Source organism: Scardinius erythrophthalmus, assembly GCF_964197995.2.
Source record: "Scardinius erythrophthalmus genome assembly, chromosome: 13".
NCBI classification, from domain to species: domain Eukaryota; kingdom Metazoa; phylum Chordata; class Actinopteri; order Cypriniformes; family Leuciscidae; genus Scardinius; species Scardinius erythrophthalmus.
The window spans coordinates 20,373,678-20,396,193 of record NC_138233.1 but is presented as its reverse complement, the minus strand read 5'-3'; the positions used below and the strand labels follow the sequence as shown (position 1 = coordinate 20,396,193).

The following is a 22,516-nucleotide window of genomic DNA, read 5'->3' as shown; positions in this document are numbered from 1 at the left end:
TGGTTGATAGGGAACTGATAAGCACTGATGGCCTCAGGAAGACTGGTGGATTGGTGGGTGTGAGACAGAGAGAAACATGGCAGGAGACAGACAGTCTCTTGGACAGGCAAAACACTGGTCACCAATACGCTTAAGCACACCTCTGTCTACACCAAGCAAGCGCTTTAGGCTGCAGTTTTAGTCAGCTCAACAATATCGTAAATTGAACAACATTCACTCACTCATTCTCCCCTTATAGCCCCATATAGGACAACACACAGCATAACATCCACATAATTCCAAATCTAATGTTAAAACGCCTTTTCACCATCTACAACATTCACATACAACTGTTGAAATTCACCCCCCTAGCGACAGTCCTAGGAGCACATCCCACAGTCGGTTCCCAAAGTAAAAATCCCATTCATTTCTCCATAGAGAAATTGTCAATAACATATCTCTCAACACAGATCTATGATGAGCTTTGAGGTTGCCAAGCAATAGCATGTTTCTGCAGAAAAGAAGTCAGAGTGATTTTGAATATATAAAAAAAAAACTTTAATAGCTAAATTCTCAACGAACAACAACACTACTCATGAATCCTAAACAGATAACCAGAGAAGTCATTGTTACTATGGAAATGTAAATTGCACCAAAAACACCAAAGCATTATAGTTATAAATTACTGATAATAAGTAAATGGTTTCATATTAAACCATCATTCTGGCACATGATTGCTTGTACCTTCAGTTTTTGAATACTTTTTTCCTTCAAATCCAAGTTTGTAATGTTGTGCTTCATCTTTAAGCTGTTTGATTTAGTTAATGGCTTAGAATAAAAAAAAAATCCCTAGAAAGAAAACAAATGGGAAAAATACGTTTGAAATCAAAGACATGAAAATGCGGTTGGCCCTTGTTGTGCTCTATAGAGATGGTAACTGATCATGGGATGCCAAGTATCTGTTGGTGAAGCCGAGGTGAAGTGAGGTGAGCAGTAAGGGCTGACCTGGGTCTGCTGTGACAGTGAGATTTCTGGGATAATCTCCACCCGTTGTAATTAACTCTGACTGTTAGCATCATGGAAAGCCTATAAAGTTAACTGATCCATAAGCTGCGGATTCATAATCATCTCTTGGTCTATATTAAGAAACCAATAATGCAATTCAGATACTATCAGACTCAGCAATGCTGATTGCATCTTGTCAACATCAAACCCTGTCAAACAAGTTACACATATGAACTTCAGCCTTTACAGGTTGCTGGGAATTTAAAGTGAGTTTGGTAGCGTTGGAAACTAAAGATGATGTTTAGGTTGATGCTGCTGGTCTGCAGGGACCGTGTGTGGATCAGCTGGGGATTGAAGTAGCAACAGCAGGGCGCAGATTCACTCCACTCATTCCTCTCACACACAGAACCGCTCGGCTAATCAGCTTACAAAAGATCCCTCAGCAATAGCCCTGGAACACCTTGAAAATGTCGACGTGTGTATGTATGTGTCTTTTAGAGATTAAGACAAGGGTAAAGACTAGTGATGCACCGAAATGAAAACTTTCGAGTGACTTCAGACAACGAATGCTTGAACTAATATATAATAAGAGTATTTTGTACATCTGTATAAATTATGGCATTACATTGACGCTGGCATTGTTGTGCAGTCACGCTTATCTGTCTGAATCACGCAAAGAAGGTGCACGTGCCTCGTCAACTTTAAATGCTATCTTATTTCCGATAATATCATCAGATGGTATCTAAATTCAATTCTCGTGCACACTGCTTTGGTTAACATAACAGTTTCTGTTACATGTTCCAGTACCATGTTTCGACGGACATAAAACAATTAAATGGCATTCTGGTAAAAAAGTGCAATGATAAAACATTTCTGTGCATCTCTAGAAAAGACTGCTAAGCCTTGTAAATTTAACATGGCCAAATTTGTTAATGTGTGTGTAAAACTTGATGCATGTGATTCAAGCCACATTAAAAAACTGCAGCATGCCCAATATAACAAGCCAACCAAGCACCCCTGCAGAGCGTCTTAAATCTACACAAAAGTGGAGGGTTCTGGTACGAGCTGGGTCTCCCTTTCTCTCTAGTGTTACCTTGGGCATCGCCTCCTTCGGCAGACAGGGCCACAGCACTCTTGCTTCTAGCTAGCGAGGCTTGGGTGGGTGTGAGCAGCCGAGTGAGGACACCGCTGTCCACGGGGGCGGCCAACGAGCGGCGAGCTATACACGGTGTGCCCAAACAGACACGAAAAACAGAGCAGACAAACGGGAAAAGAAAAAAGAGGTTGAGGAATAAACACAAAGAAGGAAGGAGAGAGGAATGACACCAATGTGATTTAAAATGCAAGAATTAACACAAAAACCAAAGAGAAAAGTGATTGTGGTTCAAACGTAAACAGTGGACGGCTGATGCAATCAAGGTGAGACTCTCAATGCTGGAGAGACAAAAAGAATATTAGTGGGATATGGGAGAGGTGATTGGGAGCAGGACCAGGGCTGTGGAAGTGGAGGTGAAAACAAAAAAGGGAAACATAAAGCCAGGACTAAAGAGTAACTTGAAGAGCTTTTTGAGATCCATCAGACGAGTCAAATGCTTGTAGTCAGGCTTTTTAAATTTGAGGTATACATCAAATTTAGTATTAAGAAAATGTCAGCATTTGATTTCAGTCTGGTCTCAACTGCAGTTTTACAGAATGTAGGGAAAACAAATATTTTACTGATCTGATACAGTTTGCACAATGCAAAACTGTGGCAGAACATGCTAAAAGGCTCAAAAAGCTCTTGTTGTCATGAAATGTGTTTGTAACCCGAGTTACAAATTCAGTTGGGAAAAACAGAAATATGAAGGAGTAATATACAAAATAGACAATATGTTAATGTACAGTATGTTTGTTACAGACTGTAACAGATAATTGTCTATTATCTATTTTGTATATTGTGTAGTTTTATATATTCTATATATGTCTTGTCGCTGTCATTCTGTATGTGCTGTAGAAGCTTCCAAATTCTTTGTATGTGTAAACATACCTGGCAAAAAGCTCATTCTGATTCTAAAAACTTAGGCCTGGTTTCACAGACAGGGTTTAAATTAAGCCAGGATTAGGCCTTACTCCAATTAGGACATTTAAGTAGATTTTATAAACATGCCCTAGAAAAAAAAAACACATTACAGACGTGCATCTTGAGACAAAACAATGGGCGTGACTTTTTTTTTTAGATATTTCAGAGCAAGTTGCTTTCAGTTAAATCAGCTCAAACATGCATTTAAGTCTGGGACTAGCTTAAGCCTTGATTGTGAAACCGTGGGCTTTTGTCTCTTTTAAATGATCCATTAATTTCCTTTTCCCCGCGGTACTGTATTGATTCACTCTAAGTTATGGAGAGAAGTTGAGGCTGTGAAGCTTTTGATGATGTGGCTAAGTGAGCTCAGGAATGAGGAAGTGCTTTCAGAATAGAGAAAGCTGGCGTCTACCTAAACACTGATGGGCAAACTCTAAATGGTCCATCACAACACAATTCAGTAGGTCATTTAGTTTTCAAGAGTGACTATATAACCAGGAGTCCTGCAAACATGATATCTAGAAATAATTACAGCACAAGAAAAAGCCTTTCTGTAAAACCAGTCAACACTCTGCAACAGACACACTCACACACACACACTGAAAACAGACATGGCACCAGGGGCCAAACTCATTGGTTAATGTCATATGGGGAGAAAAACAACACAATGCTCACATGAACAAAAACACATTGTATTAACATACACAAAGAGCTCATTCCTGGTGAGTAGGTCAGTTAGCAAGAACTCCCTGAAAGAACGAAGCAACAAGGAAAGGTTAAGCTCAAGGCAGCAGTAAGCACAAACCGATTTATGGACAAAAGAGCATCAACATTTGCAGATTATGTTTCTGGATGCATGATGATTTGATGCACGAGTAGAAGGGCGAATCAAGCAAAAAACGTAGGGAGAGAGACGCAGCACGTATATAACCACAAACCAATCCTTAAAACAAGAGCAAGATGGACCATAGAAGCGAAAAAGATTTGCGCTCATTTATTAGTAAACGGCGAACAGGCACACGTGAAATGTCCCAGTTGGGACTTAAGCACCTGATTCGTCTGCTGTGGATATCTCTGGTTTGGTGGCGGGCTGCGTTTTAGCCCCCACTCGAGAGAGGGAGGAGCTTCGCTTCTTCGGGATTGGGCCTACAGACAGAGTGGACAGGGAAGCGTTAGAATCAATCAGGAAGCAGGGCCTCTTCTGTCTCAGCTTTCAAGTGTCATTTGCGGCGAATGAGGAAATGCGTATTTGATGAGGACAATGCAGCTAGAATCTGCTTTATAATTGTGGTTCTATTTACAGTAGGTTTCAGTGGATTTAGAGAATAGTGACTGTAAATGTTTAAGAGGTGCATGCTTAAGAATGTCTGTGCAAGCTCCTTGTCTATGCCTGCTTAAATGCATATTTGCATAGAAACTAGATTTTCAGAATGACAATGTGAAAACGGCTGAGCTAAAGTAAGCAAATAATGGCGAACACCCTTTATTTCATAAAAAAATTATGTAGGAGATCCTGAGATTGTTCATTGTTCTCTTGGCTGTGTGCAGAAATATGTTAAAGGGATAGTTCACCCATCATATTATCATCATATTAATCACCGTTTCAAACCCATTTGATTTTCTTTCTTTGGAAAACAGAAGAAGAAATTAAAAGAAATTACTGATACTTTCATGGTGCTAATGTTCCTTTCTTGAAGCTTGAAAGTTCCAGCCCACATTCATATAACTGAATGCGGCAAAAAAATGGTAAATTCTTTCTTTTGTATTTCACAGAAGAAAATAATTAAGGTTGAGCACGACATGAGGGTGAGTAAATAAATTCAATTTTAATTTCTGTCTAATCCTTTAAAAGAGGAACAGCATTGGTAGTTTGGCACCTGTCTTGTCCACCTGAGGCTGTTTATGAGCTTCTTTACAGGCCTGAGGACCATTGCTAGGCAACCGGTTCAAAGATGAACTTCTCCGCTTCGCACCTGAGGGACAAAAGAGAGCTCATCTCCAGAATCGAGAACATGGGTTTCACTCAGGAGGGACTGAAGACAGACTTCAAAGATAAAACAGACACATACACACAAATCTAAAATCAACACAAAAGTGATCAAAAACTTTAAACTTTTTTTGGCACCACACTAATATGCCAGCACAGAAGGAAATGAAGAGGTGACTCCAACACAAACAGTGTCTGTTGTGAAACCACCTGAGTCATGGCTGGCTGCTCCTGTTAGAGGAAAAGGAAACTGTGGGGAGAAACAGCATGTCTGCAAGAATCATAAGCTGCCGAGATGGCAGACACTTATGGCCCATTCAAACAAACACAATGCTGTATTTGCATTTAAATAACATTATAAAATGAAAATCATCAAGTGAACCACAGGGAGAGGCACCTGTGTGAGACATGACTTGTCATTAAATCTGCTTAGTACACATGACCAGCATTAACGAGTATGTACTCATGCTCATTTATTAAAAGGATAAGGAAAAGGCAGGAGAGGGCAGGGAGGACACTTACTTTTATCAGGAGAATTAATGAGGGTGGCAGAGGATGAGGAGAGACGCTTGCTGATGACTGAGTCAGTCTGTTTCAGGTTCGTAGTAGAGGAAGAGCGCTTATCTACAGGGGAGGGTAATTACGCACACAGAGACAGACAGGAAGTGGAATTAGAGTTACAGGGGTTTGCACGTGATAAGCTATTGTTAATTACTCTAATACAAGCTGGTTCATCTACATTTTAAGGATGGGGTAACATCTGGACAGACAAAATTAGGGTATGCTAATTTAAGAACAGCTAAACCTGAAGTCACATGGTGCCTTACATGTCTGTAACATGCACATACATATATATATCATTAATAATGGGATAAATTGTAAGTATTGTGCAAAATTTCTAACTGCAGCGAACCTTAAAAAGCAAGCATAACACAATGTTAGTAAACATTCAAACAGTCATTACATCTGGATAAAAAGGGGGAAAATCAGATAAAACTTGAAGCGACATGCATCCCTGGAACCAAGGTAGGTGCTTTGGAGAGAACACTCTTTGTTACAATCCCTGGCAAGTGAATACAATATTTTAAAACTGAATGAGTGAATGAAAAAACAGCAAGAACAGCCCCAGTCAGATTAGTGCACGTATAAGCAAAGAGGATGAGTGGGCAAGTTTTTTTGTGTCAAGTCACGCCATGGGCAGACAAACAGTATAAACCACCTTGTGACGTCTGATTCCTGGGTGGCTTGGAGGCTGGAGAAGCAGGGGAGATTACTATAGCAATCTGGGAGGAGCTGGAGCCACTGTCACTCTGTCCTGTGGGAGGGGCAGGGACAGACAGGTCGCTATTGGAAACGGACTCTCTCTCCATGGAGAGAGTGAAAGAAGTGGAAAAACGCAGCTGACAGCATGAGATTTCCATCCCCAAGTTGTGTTGCGCAAAATCACAGATCAACAAACAAACATGACTTGTAAAAGGTGAAGTGTGTAATTTGACCAATGACATTTGCAAATTTGATGTAGCTAGTGATGCAAAAATTCCACACTTTACCTTTAACATCAATTAAGAGCAATAAAGATTGTCAAAAGATGATTCTTCATAGATTTATAAGTCAGAACCCACTTGGGTAGACTGTGGGACAATCAGTGAACAAAGGCTGTTGAATGTATTATCAGGTGCTCCTGATGTTTGGGCATTTAGGAAAAGCACTCGTACCATTTTTGTTGTCAGAGTCTGAAAGTCCACCCCAGGACCATCTCTTCTGTCTCTGTTCAACTCGCTGGCTGCGCTCCAGGGTACGTCTCATCACAGCCTCATAGTGTTCCTACACACACACAGAGACACACATACTTTGTTAGACAAATGGAGCCATGATACATCCTCTGAGCTGTGCAGCAGTAGACCATGGCAAAGGTGTGGGTGTCAATGCTAAAACAAAGTCCATGATTCCAGGCTCTTTTGCATGTCAGGTACTGAATAGTGCACACGGCTCCTGCTGTATGACTGCAAGATTAACAAAATCACCAGTTTCATTTCATCCATTTAAGAGTGTTAATGATGCCATCACGCCCACAAATAACAAAGCAGGGCATTAAAATCATTGATATAGCCAATCTTAAGGGTGTCCTGTATAATTAGGCTGGTTTGGGTTCAGACTTGGCATTTAGCATGGCTTTAAAATATTACACTCTGTGTATAGGATTATACAGCCTTTGGGAAAAGCATCTTTGACATTTTAATATTGCAATAGGAAGTTCATGTATACTACCATTCAAAAGTTTGGATTTTCCATGTTTTTGAAAGAAGTCTCTTACGCTCACTAAGGCAGCAACTATTTGAATATATTTTCAAATTAAATTTATTTCTGTGATGGCAAAGCTGAATTTTCAGAATCATTACTCCAGTTTTCAGAGTCACATGATCCTTCTGAATTCTATAGTTATTTTAATTTCTTATGATTTCTTTCGCATCTGTTGTGATTATGAAATCACATAGCAAGTTTGGATGCATGAACAACCCTCAAGCATACGCATCCCTGGATCATAAATAGCCTATCAAACGCCTTGTCACTCGTAGCGCTACAAGTAAACAACAGCCAATAATTTAACAAGTTGCATTGCTGTGGGGTTTGGTTGCGCCATCGCCATGTGACATCAGAACACAAATGCAAAAATTAGTGTCGCACCTTCTGGCGATGAGGATTATTAATTAAAAAAAGGACATGGATTAATCAAACAGCCTATCACACAATGCGACATCAGCCAGTCAGTGCATGTGGCTAATAAGTCTGCAAGTCGTCTTCTACACAAACTCGAATAAGCGTGGCGCTCACTGTGTTTTCAGTATCTGAGTCCCAATATATGAAGGCATGAACACATGAACTTCATGTCCAGAACTGCTTCTAAGAGTGAATTCACAAACTTTTTACATTTTCATTTGAGAAAAACTACTGTCAAATACACACTGAAACTGAAAGATTTTCACAACAATACGTCAAAATATAAATCTGGTTTAACTAGAAGAAATTATGAAATATATTACTATTGTACACTAATATGTAATTATTTAACTATTGATAGTAATATCATTATTTTTTAAATATTATACAACCAAGATATTTTTCACCCATGTTTTAATTCATAGTTCTGTTGTGCAGCATCTTATTTGATAAAAAAAATTTGTTGTAAATTAATTGTTATATTTTCATTTGATTACATATTAAAAGATTTATTATATTTATATTGTTAAAATTTTATTAATTAATTTAACTACACATCATTTTTGACGATTAAATCATAAAACATGATGGAATCCAGAAAAAACAAAATGAAAACACAGAATTTAGGGAAAATTTTAATTTATTTCAAGGGGCCCTAAATTAAAACGTAGCTTACTCTTACTTAATAAATATTGATACTGACTGATATGGAAAAAAAAATGTGTGATAATTTAACAGTTTAAGTTTACTTATGACATAAATGACAATGTTTTTATGAAGATACTCACAAAGACGGGCATTTTGACACATAAGTGTGTGTGTGTGTATTTGACCGTTCAAGCTCAAAATTGCGGCCAAAAGATCTCAGTTCAGTACTCACACGCTTTGTGAGCAGCAGTTTCATGCGCGTGCATATCTTAGACAGTGCTCAGAAACACTCTCTCAGACAGTGTGCACATTTACCAAAAATGAGTTGTCTTTCCTTACTTATTTAGCTTCTATGGTTTAAAATCATTTGTTTTTAAACTGCAATGCTTACTGCGAGAGACGATAGTCCAAAATCTCTACTGGTTGACAAACGTCTACCAGTTTATCGTGTCTACCGGTATATCGCCCACCCCTACTGAATAAAATGATTCAATTCTTCCAAAAAACACAAAACATAGGTACCAAACAGACAGTTTACCTTTTCTTCCTCTAATTTCTGTTTTCTTTTCTCCTCCACTGCAGCTCTCCTTTGTTCCTCCTTCCTGCGCTGCTCTTCAAGCTTCTTTTGTCTCTCCTCCATCTGACGCTCCACCTGCAGCCGGGTCTTGCGTTCTCGCTCCAGGAGCTGAGTCTCACGGGCCGCTGAACAGGCCAAACAGGGTGTGTTAACGCGATTTGTTAAAATGTAAGAGAGTTAATTATGTCTAACTATGTGCAGGGTTTGGCAATCTTGTTGATATGGAGGGCCTTTTTTATTTTTAATCACTGTGCATCACCATGCAAAATAAATGTAGCATATACTGTGTTTTTCTTTGGATGCTTCCACCTCACCATTAATAAATTATGCAAATGACCACCTCACTGTTTGTAAACACAGTGCTTCGTATTGTCTTTGTGTTATGTGTGCCAATGGTGGCATGCACGTCTTAGGTTGCCAACACCTGTTGTGTGAAATATTTTGCTTTGTCACCATGTTGCTTTTCCTGCTCTTCTCTCCTCTCTTTGGCCACTCGAAGTTTGTCATCTATCCTCAGAGCTGCCCCATCAATGACTGAAAAAACATAACAGAACACAACGTCACACAACTAGTGTATCAAGTGAAATCTGAACACTTCCTGGGCCACGAAAAGCTCTTGGCAGATTGCACTAGTATCCGATGCGCAGATAATCCACTGGCATGGTCTGACATGAGGCTCAGGTTACAGATTCAGCTATGAGCTCACCACACCTGATATAGTATTGACACAGAGACATGGGCGTGTGTGAGGACATGCTACAGTAGTGTAATGGCCTTAATAAGTGTAGAGTCATGTGACAACACATTGAAGTCACAAAGCAAGAGAGAAAAAAAAAAAAAAAAGCTCTTACATGAATAAAGATTGTTTCAGTGGAAACCTATTGTGTTTTTTTGCTACAAAACTTGTGCAAGGAAGACAGAAAAATAATATGCTATACGCTATAAATTTAAGTGAATAAAAATACTTTATTTTACTAAGTAAATACTAAGTAATACTTAAGACTTTCAGTGTAATCAGGACAGGTGATATTCCGGGTCTGCAGAAAACAAACCCTTGTGGATCCCTGCAGTGACAGCCAGAGATCCGAGATCATGTTTGTTACCTGGCTTGGTCTGGCTCTTCGTTGTGACGGCTGGAGCTGCTGGTGTTGGGCTGTTCCCTGCCTGGCTGCGCCGTTCCTCTGCCTGTGCCTGCGCAGCTGCAGCTGGAAATGCAATGAGACAAAATGCATTTTAAATCTACTAGATAGCACTACTAGGGCTGCACGATTTGGGAAAACGAAACAAAAACATTTGATAAAAATTGGGATTGTGGTATGAAATGTAATTAAAAAAAGAATCCAGGTTTGCTGTGCTTGTTTGTGGAGCTGCACAATTTGCCCAAAATGTTATATGGTTATATAACAATATGGCTATATAATAATAAGGAATATTACTATTGTAATACTTAACCTTAAAATAATAAAATAGAATATTTCCAAAAAATATTACAATAATTTCATTTTTTCAATACAACTGTAAAATTACAATAATAATAATAATAATAATAATAATATATAGTCTAAATTTCTTCTTTATCAAATCATGAGCCATCAAACTTAGGGAGCCCTTAAAGGTTCTCTTTTGTTGATAAGAGCTTCTCATTACAAGTATGTGAAGATGGCTCCCTCAGCCCAAAGTCTATGGCAATGTGGTTTCATTTTAAATAAACTTGCCAAAGGAATTTTTGATTCTGTGGGTTAGGTGATGTTTTGAGATGGCTTGAGATGTTATGTTATTGTACAATCAGGCATATTGTACATTCAGGCATACGTATACAGTGTTTGAGTCAAAGTAACAGAAAATACTAATATCTCCGCTCAACACAAAACACCTTTTAAATGCTCTTCAGCAGTCTTGCAGCAGGCAGGAGAGGAGGAAGGATATGATAAGATAAGGGGAGGATAGGATAGCGAGGATATGGATAAATGATCAAGTCTGTGTGCCTTTGTAACAGTTTTCTCCCTTCACAGAGAGTATCAGAGAGAGAGAGAAAAAGAGGGTGTTTGTTAAGCTGGCAGTGAAGGAGCATGTGATGTCTGTATGGTGAAAATCAAGATGCTGTCGATAAGACTGTAAGGGCACCATTGCGCACATTTCACTGACTGAGAATGAGCCATCTCTTTACTTATAAATTCTGCTTAAGCTCACCGGTTCATGCTTATTATTAGGAATGTGTTTTGATTTGTTGTTGATCATGATGTCCGCTGTGCATTAAAAGCAGTTGACCAAGCGTTTTTTTTATATATTTTTTTTAATTACTTTTCTGACTCTGACGGATTCTGACTAACTATAAAGTATCTGAATAATTATAGAATTATTATAATAATTATATTTATGGGGAGTTGATAAACTCCCTGTCATTTTTACATGCTATATTCGTTAATTTTTTGTTTTTTTGCACTCTCTCTCTCTGACTATTTATTAATGTAGAAGTGAGTTTTGTTTTGTATGCAAGTAGGGAGTGATATTACAGAAATTACAGTATTTAAAAAGTGTTAGGCTAAATAAAACCATTTGTTCAGTTCAGTGCTGTTGTTATAATTGTCAAAAACAGAAATAAAACAATAAATAAATATTGGTTCTATATATTGGTTATCCAGCCCATAAACATACAAATAATTGTAATCGGTATCGGTTATAAAAATCGGTATCGGTCGAGCTCTAGTTTTATCTATTTTTAGTCACAAATATGAGTGAAACACTCACTCTGTCGATCCCTGGGTTATGATAATAGCCCACCAAGCTTATTTATATAGCAAAATAACATTAATAATAATAATAATAATAAAAATTACACTAATATTGTAAATAAATTCCTTTACCGCCACTGCCCTAAATGTAAGTGCCTGTCTCCGACTGTTTGAATCCTCCTCGGCATGAATCACATAGCAACTGTTGCCGAGTGACACTCACGCTAAGTTGGGAACAGACGGTGCAATCATCAGATGCAGGACAAAACCTGGATCTCCCGGCCGTATTGCTACAACACAACAATCTGAGAATCAATTAGCTACATTTGCACAGGCAATAAGAGAAAATGACTCGTGTAGCAATTGTGCTTTTGCCCAATAACTGACATGCAAAATTATGTTATATATAATAATATTTTTTTTATATTATATTTAATGATGACTCTGGTAGATGGATTAGTAAGATTGACGTTCTTTTTTTACTGTTTACTTTAGCTTTAATATTTTGGACAAATGTGTTAACAATATTATAATAAAAATCATCTTCATCAATATTATAATAAAAATCAATTGAAAACAGTTTTTTCCATTATTACTATTATGACACAATTGGCTAGTTGTTCAGACAGCCGACCAACAAGCCAATATGAAAAAGTGCAGTTTTGCACATCCCTAGATTGAAATAGATTGAGCTTTAATACTGCATATAGTGCCATCCAAAATAACAGCAGAAAGAGCAGGCTGGGTAATTCCCGCTGAAGTGAAAGTACCATGAGACACCTGCACTAAATGCTTTATTAAAGTACATGCTTACATTTTAAGCAAGCTGCTCTGCTCTTTTCACTGTCTTAATGTCTCATCTGAAGCTCAGGACGACCTACAAGAGGAGGAATGTATCTGTAGAGCACTCAGGCCATAGTCCGTCAGACTCATTGAATATGCAAACGCCATCTGAGTCATACTCTGAACCTCACACTGTGGGCTTTGCGACACGCGGCATGCAAATGAACACCGGCCCAACAATGGACAAACACAATGGAGAACAGTATCTAGGTCTTGCATGTACATTCATGATGTAAAGACAATGAAGGCAAGCCCAACCTGACCTCAAACTGTTCCTTAGAGCAACTCCAATTAGTCTGCATGTTCTTTATGGCCCACTAAACAATAGGCTAATGCTTAAAAACATTAGACAAACGTACATATGTGGATTGCTAACAGCTGCTGCTAAGACTTTATTTTTACCTTACAGAGGAAATTAGACAGGTATCATAGAGCACATAGCAAACAGTTGCTTTGGTGGCTGAGTACATGTTTAAATTTGTTTGCATATCCTGAAAACACACAGCATGGCCAAAAAGGATTTTTTTGAGCAGACAGTCTCAAATACTATACATAAGTAAAGTGTGTTATTTAAGCATGCAAATACAACAAGCATTTGGTCTTAATCTGTACCAGAACGAACCACAATGCATTGATGTGATTAAGATACTCAATTATCTAGTGTCAAAGCAGTTGTCACATCAACGCTCAGATCCTGCACTATTGCCTTATCGCCGCCACAGACACAATCAAAAGCAAATCGGCTTTGTTCTCAATATTTAAACAACTGTGATTGCTGAACATTGAGCTTTAAATTATATTTTGAGCGAAGACAAACTAAAAACAGACATGGGTTGCATCATCCCTTCTGACAACAGCTGCCCCGTTTAAACAGTCAGATGACTAGATGGGCTGTTCAACAAACCTTCCTTCACTCCGTCTGACAGAACACAAAGAACGGTTATACAAATAGCAACACTATGCTCTCTATGTCCTGCCATGCACATCCAAGGAGATCCAGCAGTCAGGGAGAGTCAGCGCTCAGTGGGTCAGTGGGGTCCTGTTACCGCTCGCTGTTTGCCTCACTCTTTTTCCTTTTTGCTGCAGTAGCAGCTTGTTATTGGGACAACAGGAAGTGCTCTAGGGCAGATGCCTGGGGAGGAACGTGCATGCAATTTTCAATTATTCAGGCCTGAACAGAGGGCACAGTTGTGATTTTACATACACATATTTAAACAAACACATACCAGCATTGTGCAAAAATACATATCAAAATTAACTAGTTGGTGAGTTGCCTGAAAGACTAGTTAACTAATTGATCTTAAGCAAGTCGTTTGTTATAGGCTGGTTTATAATGACATATTTAACACGTTCTGGTGAAAAACAGAACAATGAAGCATAACAAATAAAACAAAATGCAGGGGTCGTAAAACTTTTTTTTTTTTTTTTTTAAGGACAAAGCTCACGGCGGAATGTTTAAAAAGCAGCGCAAGTGGTTTAATATATAAAGGGGGTTCTTAACTCTGGCCCTCAAGGTCCACTTTCCAGCAGAGTTTATCTCCAAACCTATTGAACAATCAAACACACCTCTGAACAAGCTAATCACGGTCTTCAGGCCTAGTAGGCTGCATTTAACTAACGTTTTTCACGTAATGACAACAATGTTGTCAAAACGATCCCCGTCCATATGGATCCGCGAAAACTATCAAAAACTCTGTATTATGCATGCCAGGCCAGTAGTTGGCAATGTCACTTTGTAAAGAAAAACTGCGGCTATAGAATGAACACATAATACGCATGACATCACTGGTTTCACAAATTCGTAGTTTTGCAGTTTACACAGAGACGATAAAGGTATCGTTTTTAAAATATTGCACATTGAATCACATCGTATCGTTTTCAAAAGTTTGTATTTCAGGCCCCCAAAATACTGTTGTTGTGCAAATGAATGGCCAAAACGCATAAAAACATTTTATGACATTTTATGATGATTTTATTTATTTTAAACGACCCCTTAGACATAGGCTGTTTCTCAATTCAAAGAGCGCAAAAACTGGACTAGTGCTCTTGTGGAGAATGGCCTTGCGTGCTAATGAGCGTCACCTGCGTGGCACACCGGCCTCGAGTCTCTCACGGCAAGTAAAAATCTGAACTGGTCTTACTGGGCCAACAGAAAAAAATTGAGCCCTGATATATTGAAGAGCACAGGTAGATGTGAGGTTTATTACAATGGGTTTATGTGAAGATTGTTTTAAGTTCACTTAAATTAAAAGTTGTTATATTTTTTAAAGCCTAATAAATGTTAACATTGATAGCTTTTCACACTGTAATGCTGAATGCCTATAATTAATGGCTAAAACTGAAAAAAAAAAAATTCATAGAGACATCATCAGTAGCAGTTTTGGTATTGGTGATACTGGCCTTCTTTCATAAAAAGATGCCATTAAACAAATAATAAAATATACTGTCTTTATGTTGTTTCTACATTCATTTGAAGATTCGATGTGAAATTATAACAATATAAAAATATATTAAAACTTTAAATGTTAGGTGTGATTAATCGTGATTTATTAAAGAAAAATGTGCGATTAATTAGGCCTAGTTAATTTGTTTTCAAACGACTGACAGCACTAAAACTCGGTCATCATTTACTCACTCTCATGTTGTTCCAAACAAGTTTATTTTTCTGTTAAACACAAAAGATGATATTTTAAAGAATTGTTGGTAACCAGACAGTTGATGGTAGCCCTTCCATAGTATTTTTATTCCTATTATGGAAGTTAATGTGAACAGTCACTGTCAGATTACCAACATTCTTTAAAAAAATTCTTTTGTGTGTTCAACAGAAGAAAAACTCATACAGGTTTGGAACAACTTGAGGTGAATAAGTGATGAAAAAATATATATTTTTGGGTTAACTATACCTTTAAGAACGCATATTGAGAAACGTCCATATACTCTCGAACTTCCCTAAGCACTTCCCAGCAGGGGAATCCTCGCCGCAATTTGGAAGTGTGTTCAACTTCGTCAAGTAGGTATTTGGACAGACCCTTGAGTCTTGACCCCCTCGATTTTGAGGGATTTAGTCTACTCATTTGTACACTTCAGGCTGGTCCATAGACCACAATGCAACACAATTGTGACGTCACAACAGCAACTCGCAGTGCGTGCAGCCGTGCACTTACTTTACCTCCAAGTGATCAAGGGCTTAGGGCATTCCACTTAAACCCATTGCAAGGGTTCTGCTAGAAGTGGAGACTCATGCAACGTAAGCAATGACATACATCTGAGAGAATGAGACAGAGGGAAGTTAGTGAGGGAAGTTACAGGTAGGTGAGTTTAATGAAGGTTTAGAGCTAAACTCAGCAGGAAAGTGGACATCAAGGTGCCGAGTCAAGAGCCCCAGATCTAAAGATATCCATGTGAACATGTATGACTGTTGCAATGGTGCTTAAAGGCGATAAATTTAAAAGATACAACTTTTACAAGCAGGTTTTTCAAAACAAATTGTCACAGCTAAATCATAGCACTCTAATTAAAGCAAAAGCACTGCTGCTAAAAATATCAAAAAGTAAAAAAAAAAAAGAAGTCTAGATGAACTAGTTGACCTATTGACTAATTACTTGACCCAACCCCATCCACAATGTAGTTCTTGTCCAGGATTAGTGGGGACACCTGGGCTAGGTAAGCTTGGGCTATTTCAAGAGGTAGAGCGATGACGACGTGTGGGCAGTAGGTCATGCTTGCTTCCGGGAGGCTAATGATAACGTTATCATCAGCTATGGATCTTTAAACAAGTGTGCTGTGCGTGTGCACCCACATGTGCAACATGGGCTTTTGGAAACACGTGCCTCTCCCTACATTTTTGCAAAACTCCTAAATCTTACTTACCTCAAAATGCTTTTACCATTGTGCATGATTTGTAAACTAATCCATTGTTATGTTTACATCACATAACCCGCTCCATATGTATGGATTTTGTGAAGCAGTAAAAAGGGATGCACCAATACCACTCTTTCCAGAACGAGCCCGATACTTTTACTTTTATTTTTAGTAGGCCTACTTGCCAATACAGAGTACCGATACCTGTATTTTCATTGCATTTTTTTCTTTTCTTTTTTATATTGGGCAGAAGAACCAATAGAATATTAATCAAACTAGATGGCTTAGCAAATTTCCAACAGGCCTAATTTTGCCAGTTAAAACGTATCGTAGGAACTATTGTTACTTTCACTGTTCATATTATTGCTCTATCATATTTTACTTTTAATTTAATAGCACAGTGAATATTTAGAGTTGCTAAAGCAGGGCTCAACCATTCAAAAGCAGTGAGTGATTTTCTGTCTTTTGTTGTTAGATTGACGTTGAGGACAAAGACAGCAGTAGTTTAATTAGGCTGCGGTCACTTTAAGAGCTGCGGTCACTTTAAGAGCTACTGTCACTGATCGGCCTTTATAGAGATAACAGATCAAATTATTTAAGGCTATTATTGGCCAATATTATCGATCCATCGGAGGACCCTTAACATTCATCTATTTTGGTTAAAACTGAATGACATTTATTTACTTAAAAGCAACATAAACATAATTTTGCAGAAGTGTTGCCACAGGCAGGATGGGTTCCAATGAGACTGGGTTGCACATTTGAATGTTGCAGCACTTAAACAAATGTCTCTACTAGAAAAGACAAAAAAACTCAGCAGGGCAATGTACAGCACCTGTAGGACTAAAGCACAAATATAAGCCATTCTGCTCCAAACATGTTCCATATGGTTTCACTAAAAGCAACTGACTTCAAAATAACAACTCAGAGAGGAGAGGCGCTGACTGTTTAACAATGAAAATTACAGTCCTCATTCTGACAGCCAAGATTGAAGAGTACGCTTGATAAACAAAGGTGCTACCCGTTTAATATTGACTTATAACCAGCCCCGGTGGATAATGATATCAAAACAGCTCAAGATCACATGGCTCTAACTGGACATGTTACTTTTCATGCTCTTCAATAATAGCTTTAAAAATGCAAAGGGACAAATTAATAAAGAACCAAACCAAATATGTGCATTTTTATACCACTGGACTCCACCTTCATTATGCTTGCAGTCAGACCAGGGTTAACACTGGCAGGATGCAGATCTTGATGTGAACTCACTTTGAGGTTTCTAACCACACTGTGACCCGCTTCTAACAATTGAATGAATTGAATTCAAGCTCTACAAATGTAAAAGAAGCTAAAATGACATACAAAAGCAGAAGCCTTTCAGGACTGTTATGTACCTTACACAACAAGCCCTAAGAACTTTTACAACTCCACAGGCTACAGTGAAAGCTAAACCTTCTAGTCTATTAGTGCCATAGGCCAAACAATACATCAAAAGTGCAAATCATTCCTCATTAGCAAGGCAGAAGAGCATGCAAAACAAGCAACCCATACATGTTTTAGAGGCACTAGTAAAACAAGCAAATAGAAAAATGCAACTGCAATGATGTTGATAGTGAGAAAATGACAGCTTATGTTAATCCTGAACCATCATATGGTAAACGATCTAGTTAAGGGTCCACATTCAAGTGTAATTAGATTCATACGTGACATCCTGTTTAGCTATTACTGACCAAGATGGCAACAGCATCTGCAAGACAGAAACTCACACACTCAACATATTAAGATAAAGCGACAGATACTGCTAAACATTCAACGGTCAGTTAACACTAGTTTGGTGCTGCCTGCATGTTCAATTCCACATGCAATAATAAACTACACATTGATGGTTTCACTTATATAGCTCAACTCAATACAAAATAGTCAACGTTATCAAACATGCAGTTCTCCAATTGATTCTGGAGTTTATACGTCAACTATTTCGACATCAATTTCAGTGTCTCTCTCTGCTAGTCAGATAGGAAGCGCATACAGAAGTCAACTTAGGAGACTGCAGGGGGTTTATACACATTTAAAAGCACCTTGTTTAGAGACTATATTGTGTGATGCTAAAATTACATTGAGTTTAAAATAATAAACATCTGTCACAAAGGTTAGGTAGGTTCGTACAGATGAGAGCGCCATTCAAAGATGTGATGATGTATCCCTGTCAAACAAGACATCACTTCTCAAACCTCCCAACAGATCCGGCGAACACAGCGTTAAAAACGCGTAGGACTTCGTAATGCATCCTTATCTAAACATTAAACTCCACAAGAACATACTAGTGAACAAACACAAACTTGTTGCCTGGTGCTGGAGTAAGTTTAGCAGTTAGCTGGCCGTTATCCGTCCATCTGAGCCCGCTAACTCTCCCCTCTCAAAACCGCCTCAATGAAAGTAATGGATTTAAGTCCTCAGTCGTCCAAACAACCTCCAAACAAAGCCACAGTACTACATATATGTCATAGGACTGATTTAACCAACGAGAACTTGTCAAAAGAGCTTGTAAATAAAAAAATTCGTACCCATTTGAGCCCGCAACCCTTTGAGAGACGTTGCACCCTCCGCCATTTTTGCCGAAGTTTTTTTTTTCCTGCTGTTTGGCGCTGACACATTAGAGGCGCGCGAGGACGCTCTGCTCAACCCGCCAAGCGCTCCAGACGGTGACAGCGACATCTAGCGTTAGACCGCACACACTGCAAGACGCAGCATGAGTGGTCGGACTCGGAGTCGGTCATTTTCAAACTGGTGTCCGTGACCACAAGAGGGAGCCAAGGAGTCCGTGGAAAACTTGTGAAAGAAAAAAAATATTTTAAATGTATTTTAGGGCTGACAAAGTTACATTACTCTAATAGTAAGTAAAAGTTCTAAAGTAGTCAATCTTAATGCAAACTAAACATTTTCCACATATATATGTTAATACGTTGCTTTGACTTGACAATATCACACTTCTCACACAATTTAAAAAATATTACGCATGAAAATATATAACTGTCGTTATATTTTAGGTAGGAAGTCCTATAATGTAAAAAAAAAAATAGGCCTATATGATGAGGTTATGACAACATCTTTTTACATTGCGTTAACTCGTCAAAATAATTTAAGCAATTTTCCCCCAAAAAAACTCAAATTCAAATTCAAGATTCAACAATTTTTTTTAAGTCAGATTAATGTAATTTAAGTTGTAATGACTTAAACATCCAAGTTGATTGTACTTAAAATTTTAAGGCATCCACTTTTTTTACAGGGTTTGCAAAATGATTATAATTTTTGAGTGTTTATATTGTGGGTATTAAAAGTAATAATAATAATAATAAAAATCCATACCAAAAACCCACTGTCATCACCCCTTTATTAGATATATTGTTATAAAATGTAAATAATTTGCATTTAGGGTGATATCAGGCAAATTGGGCCACTTTTTTGTTAATCGCTTGCATGGGACACCAGTAGTCAACATTTGAAGTGGATGAAAAAAGTTAATCAAAGTTGTCCTAAGACAAGAACGGGTATTGTTCAAAATTCATGTATACCTTTGATGAAAGGTTTTGATCCACTTCAAAACGTTGACTAACCGTAAAAACCTATGCATGACATTGAACTGTGTTCTTATGATTAATAAGGACTGTATTTAATATGTTTGTGTTGAATTGATGTGTTAAAATATAATTGTTCAGGCCCTACAAGTTTTGAAACATTAGGTGTCCGACTCCCACATTTGTTGAGATAAGCAGTGTTCAGGTAAAATGATTGTTTAATTAAAGATTTTGAGAAATTAATGAATATTTGTTTCAAGCATTTCAAATCAAACACATTAAACAAAGGGTTTGGTGTAGAGGCTTTGTATATTTTTCCCACTACTGTATACGTTTGCCAGTATGTTGAATGAGAAACTGGCAGGATCAGCAAAGCTGTGGTCAACCCCTCCCTTTAAGAAAACACTATATTCCCTTTCCAAGCACCTCGGCTTTCGTTTTAGCCATATAGCTTGCATGCCTCTCATTCATTTTTAATAGAAGGCTGAGCTTTGTATCAGTTACACGTATTAAATAATGCACCAGCACTTGTGTTATTTAACACTTACGCAGCCGATAATGGGTGTGCCTGTGAGGGAATGTCATGTGTTCAGATATGGAGAACAGACTATATGAAGCATTAGCCCATATACATCACTTTGAGAGACAAGAAAGATAACAGAATCTCAGGGTCTTATAACAACAGCTACTATTGAATAAATGCTCAATAAAGTCCACAATGGTTTTGGACATGGCTGGTCCCTCAAATAGTGCCTTATTTAAAGTCTCTATGAAAAGTTTTTTGGCTTTTAGGAAAATGTTATAGCTTTACTGTTATCTACTAGTGTGCTCCGAAACAATGACAACAATTCACCAATCGGTTCTGACGTCAACCCGACTTTCATTTCCAACCAAAATCATCCCCTGACTGACGTTATTCTCTACTCAAGGACCTTGACAGAAATGTAGTGGAGTAAAAAGTATGGTATTGTCTTTCAAATGTCGTGAAGTTAAAAAAGTCTCCAAAATAATACTCAAGTAAAGTATACAGATACTCAAAAAGTGTACTAGTACTCAAGTAAATGTACTTTGTTACTGTCCTGGTCATAATATTGGTTTCAAATGTGGAAGAAAGAGGTGTAGGCCTAAAAGTATGCGTGAAACCTCATACAAGGGAACACTCTGTAATTTTTCACAGTCTTGTGGTAAATTCTTTCAAGCTTCTTGCAGTAATACCCTGAATGAGAAATTTAGAGGAAATGGTGAGGTGGAGGCTGAAACCTTCCTTTCCCCTTCTGTTAAAATGATCTCTCATACAGACGTAAAACCAGAAGATGATTAATGCTTTCATTGAAAACACAATAGTAACATTCCTTCTTTTTGGGAACATCACACAGTTTGAATCATTGGAACTAAAGAAATTAGAGCAGTCAGTGATTTAGATTTCTTATCTTTCTAATTCTGTAATTTTGCAAAATAGCTCTGTATTTCTCTTCACTGATTCTTGAAACATGGAATAAACTCGTCCCACAACTTTACCTGCCATTACTGTTTAAAAATAACAGCATTTCCACTTTGAAAATAATTAGAGAATGTCCTTACATTTTTTTCTAGATTTAATTTATTTTTTACATGTCCAGTTCAATATATATATAAGTATATATATTGAACTGTATTTTCTTAAGTTCTGTATATATGTATTTTCTTAAGTTCTGTATATATATATATATATATATATATACAGAACTTAAGAAAATAATAAAATATATTTTGTACAGAAACAATATTCAAAAAATCCTCTTAATGTTTCACAGTGTTGTCCCTATACTCTGCAGCGTCTGGAATTGAATTGAATTGAATTGAATTTTCATAAAATAAGGAAGGAAAAAGCCAATTGAACCAAACCTTAAACTTGACTTTCCCCCCTCTTTTTTAGATATTATATTATTATAGGCTATTAGGATATAAGAATTATATTTTGACATAGCCTACTGTATTAATCATTTGCAGTTGCTAAAAAAAAAACTATTTTGCTAATTGCTCTGGATTAGAAACGAGGTCTAATTTATTTGTTTGACATTTTTTCTTCTAAGAAACGCCCTCATGTGGTATTTCAGAATAATGACCCGGATGTTCTATAGCACAGAATGTAATTACATAAAATCAGCCACTGCTTTTGCCAATGGTATCAGTAGGAACGTTAAAAAATACTATCTAAACTGTTTAGTAAGTAATACAAAGGTAAAATATACAAATATAATCACCATTTTGTTTGATAATAATTCTTAAAAAAAAGATTGGCCTATTAATTATAAAATATGTTCCATGTGGTTTCATACACTCTAGGAAATGCTAAAAAAAATGCTGGGTTTGGTTGTTTCAACCCATGTTTGGATCAAATATATAGACTAACCAAACCATTGGGTTTAAAAATAAAATAAAATAATAATATTAAATGTTTAACCAATGGTTATGACATGATTCATGTCTGTGTTCCCCTGTCTTGTCCCATGTTTAGCAGTTCCCCGTTATGTTGATTTGTCTCCCAGGTGG

At 37.5% G+C, this 22,516-nt stretch overlaps 1 protein-coding gene across 8 annotated transcripts in view; it reads right to left on the bottom strand.

Moving 5' to 3' along the window:
- map7d3 (MAP7 domain containing 3) overlaps positions 1-19,091 on the bottom strand; it is a 28,416-nt gene extending 9,325 nt beyond the window's left edge. For 3 of the 8 annotated variants that reach the window (XM_081382257.1, XM_081382259.1, XM_081382258.1), the window contains exons 1-10: positions 18,974-19,091; positions 10,077-10,178; positions 9,427-9,507; positions 8,935-9,098; positions 6,746-6,854; positions 6,250-6,345; positions 5,553-5,654; positions 4,921-5,016; positions 4,094-4,189; positions 2,078-2,203 (exon numbers count right to left, since the gene is read on the bottom strand). In XM_081382257.1, the coding sequence (XP_081238383.1) occupies positions 2,078-2,203; positions 4,094-4,189; positions 4,921-5,016; positions 5,553-5,654; positions 6,250-6,345; positions 6,746-6,854; positions 8,935-9,098; positions 9,427-9,507; positions 10,077-10,178; positions 18,974-19,019 (1,018 nt within the window). In that variant the 5' untranslated portion in view covers positions 19,020-19,091. The remainder of the gene's footprint in view (positions 1-2,077; positions 2,204-4,093; positions 4,190-4,920; positions 5,017-5,552; positions 5,655-6,249; positions 6,346-6,745; positions 6,855-8,934; positions 9,099-9,426; positions 9,508-10,076; positions 10,179-18,973) is intronic. The other 5 variants (XM_081382261.1, XM_081382262.1, XM_081382260.1 and 2 more) reach the window with 4 other exon arrangements.
- Positions 19,092-22,516: the final 3,425 nt, after the last annotated feature.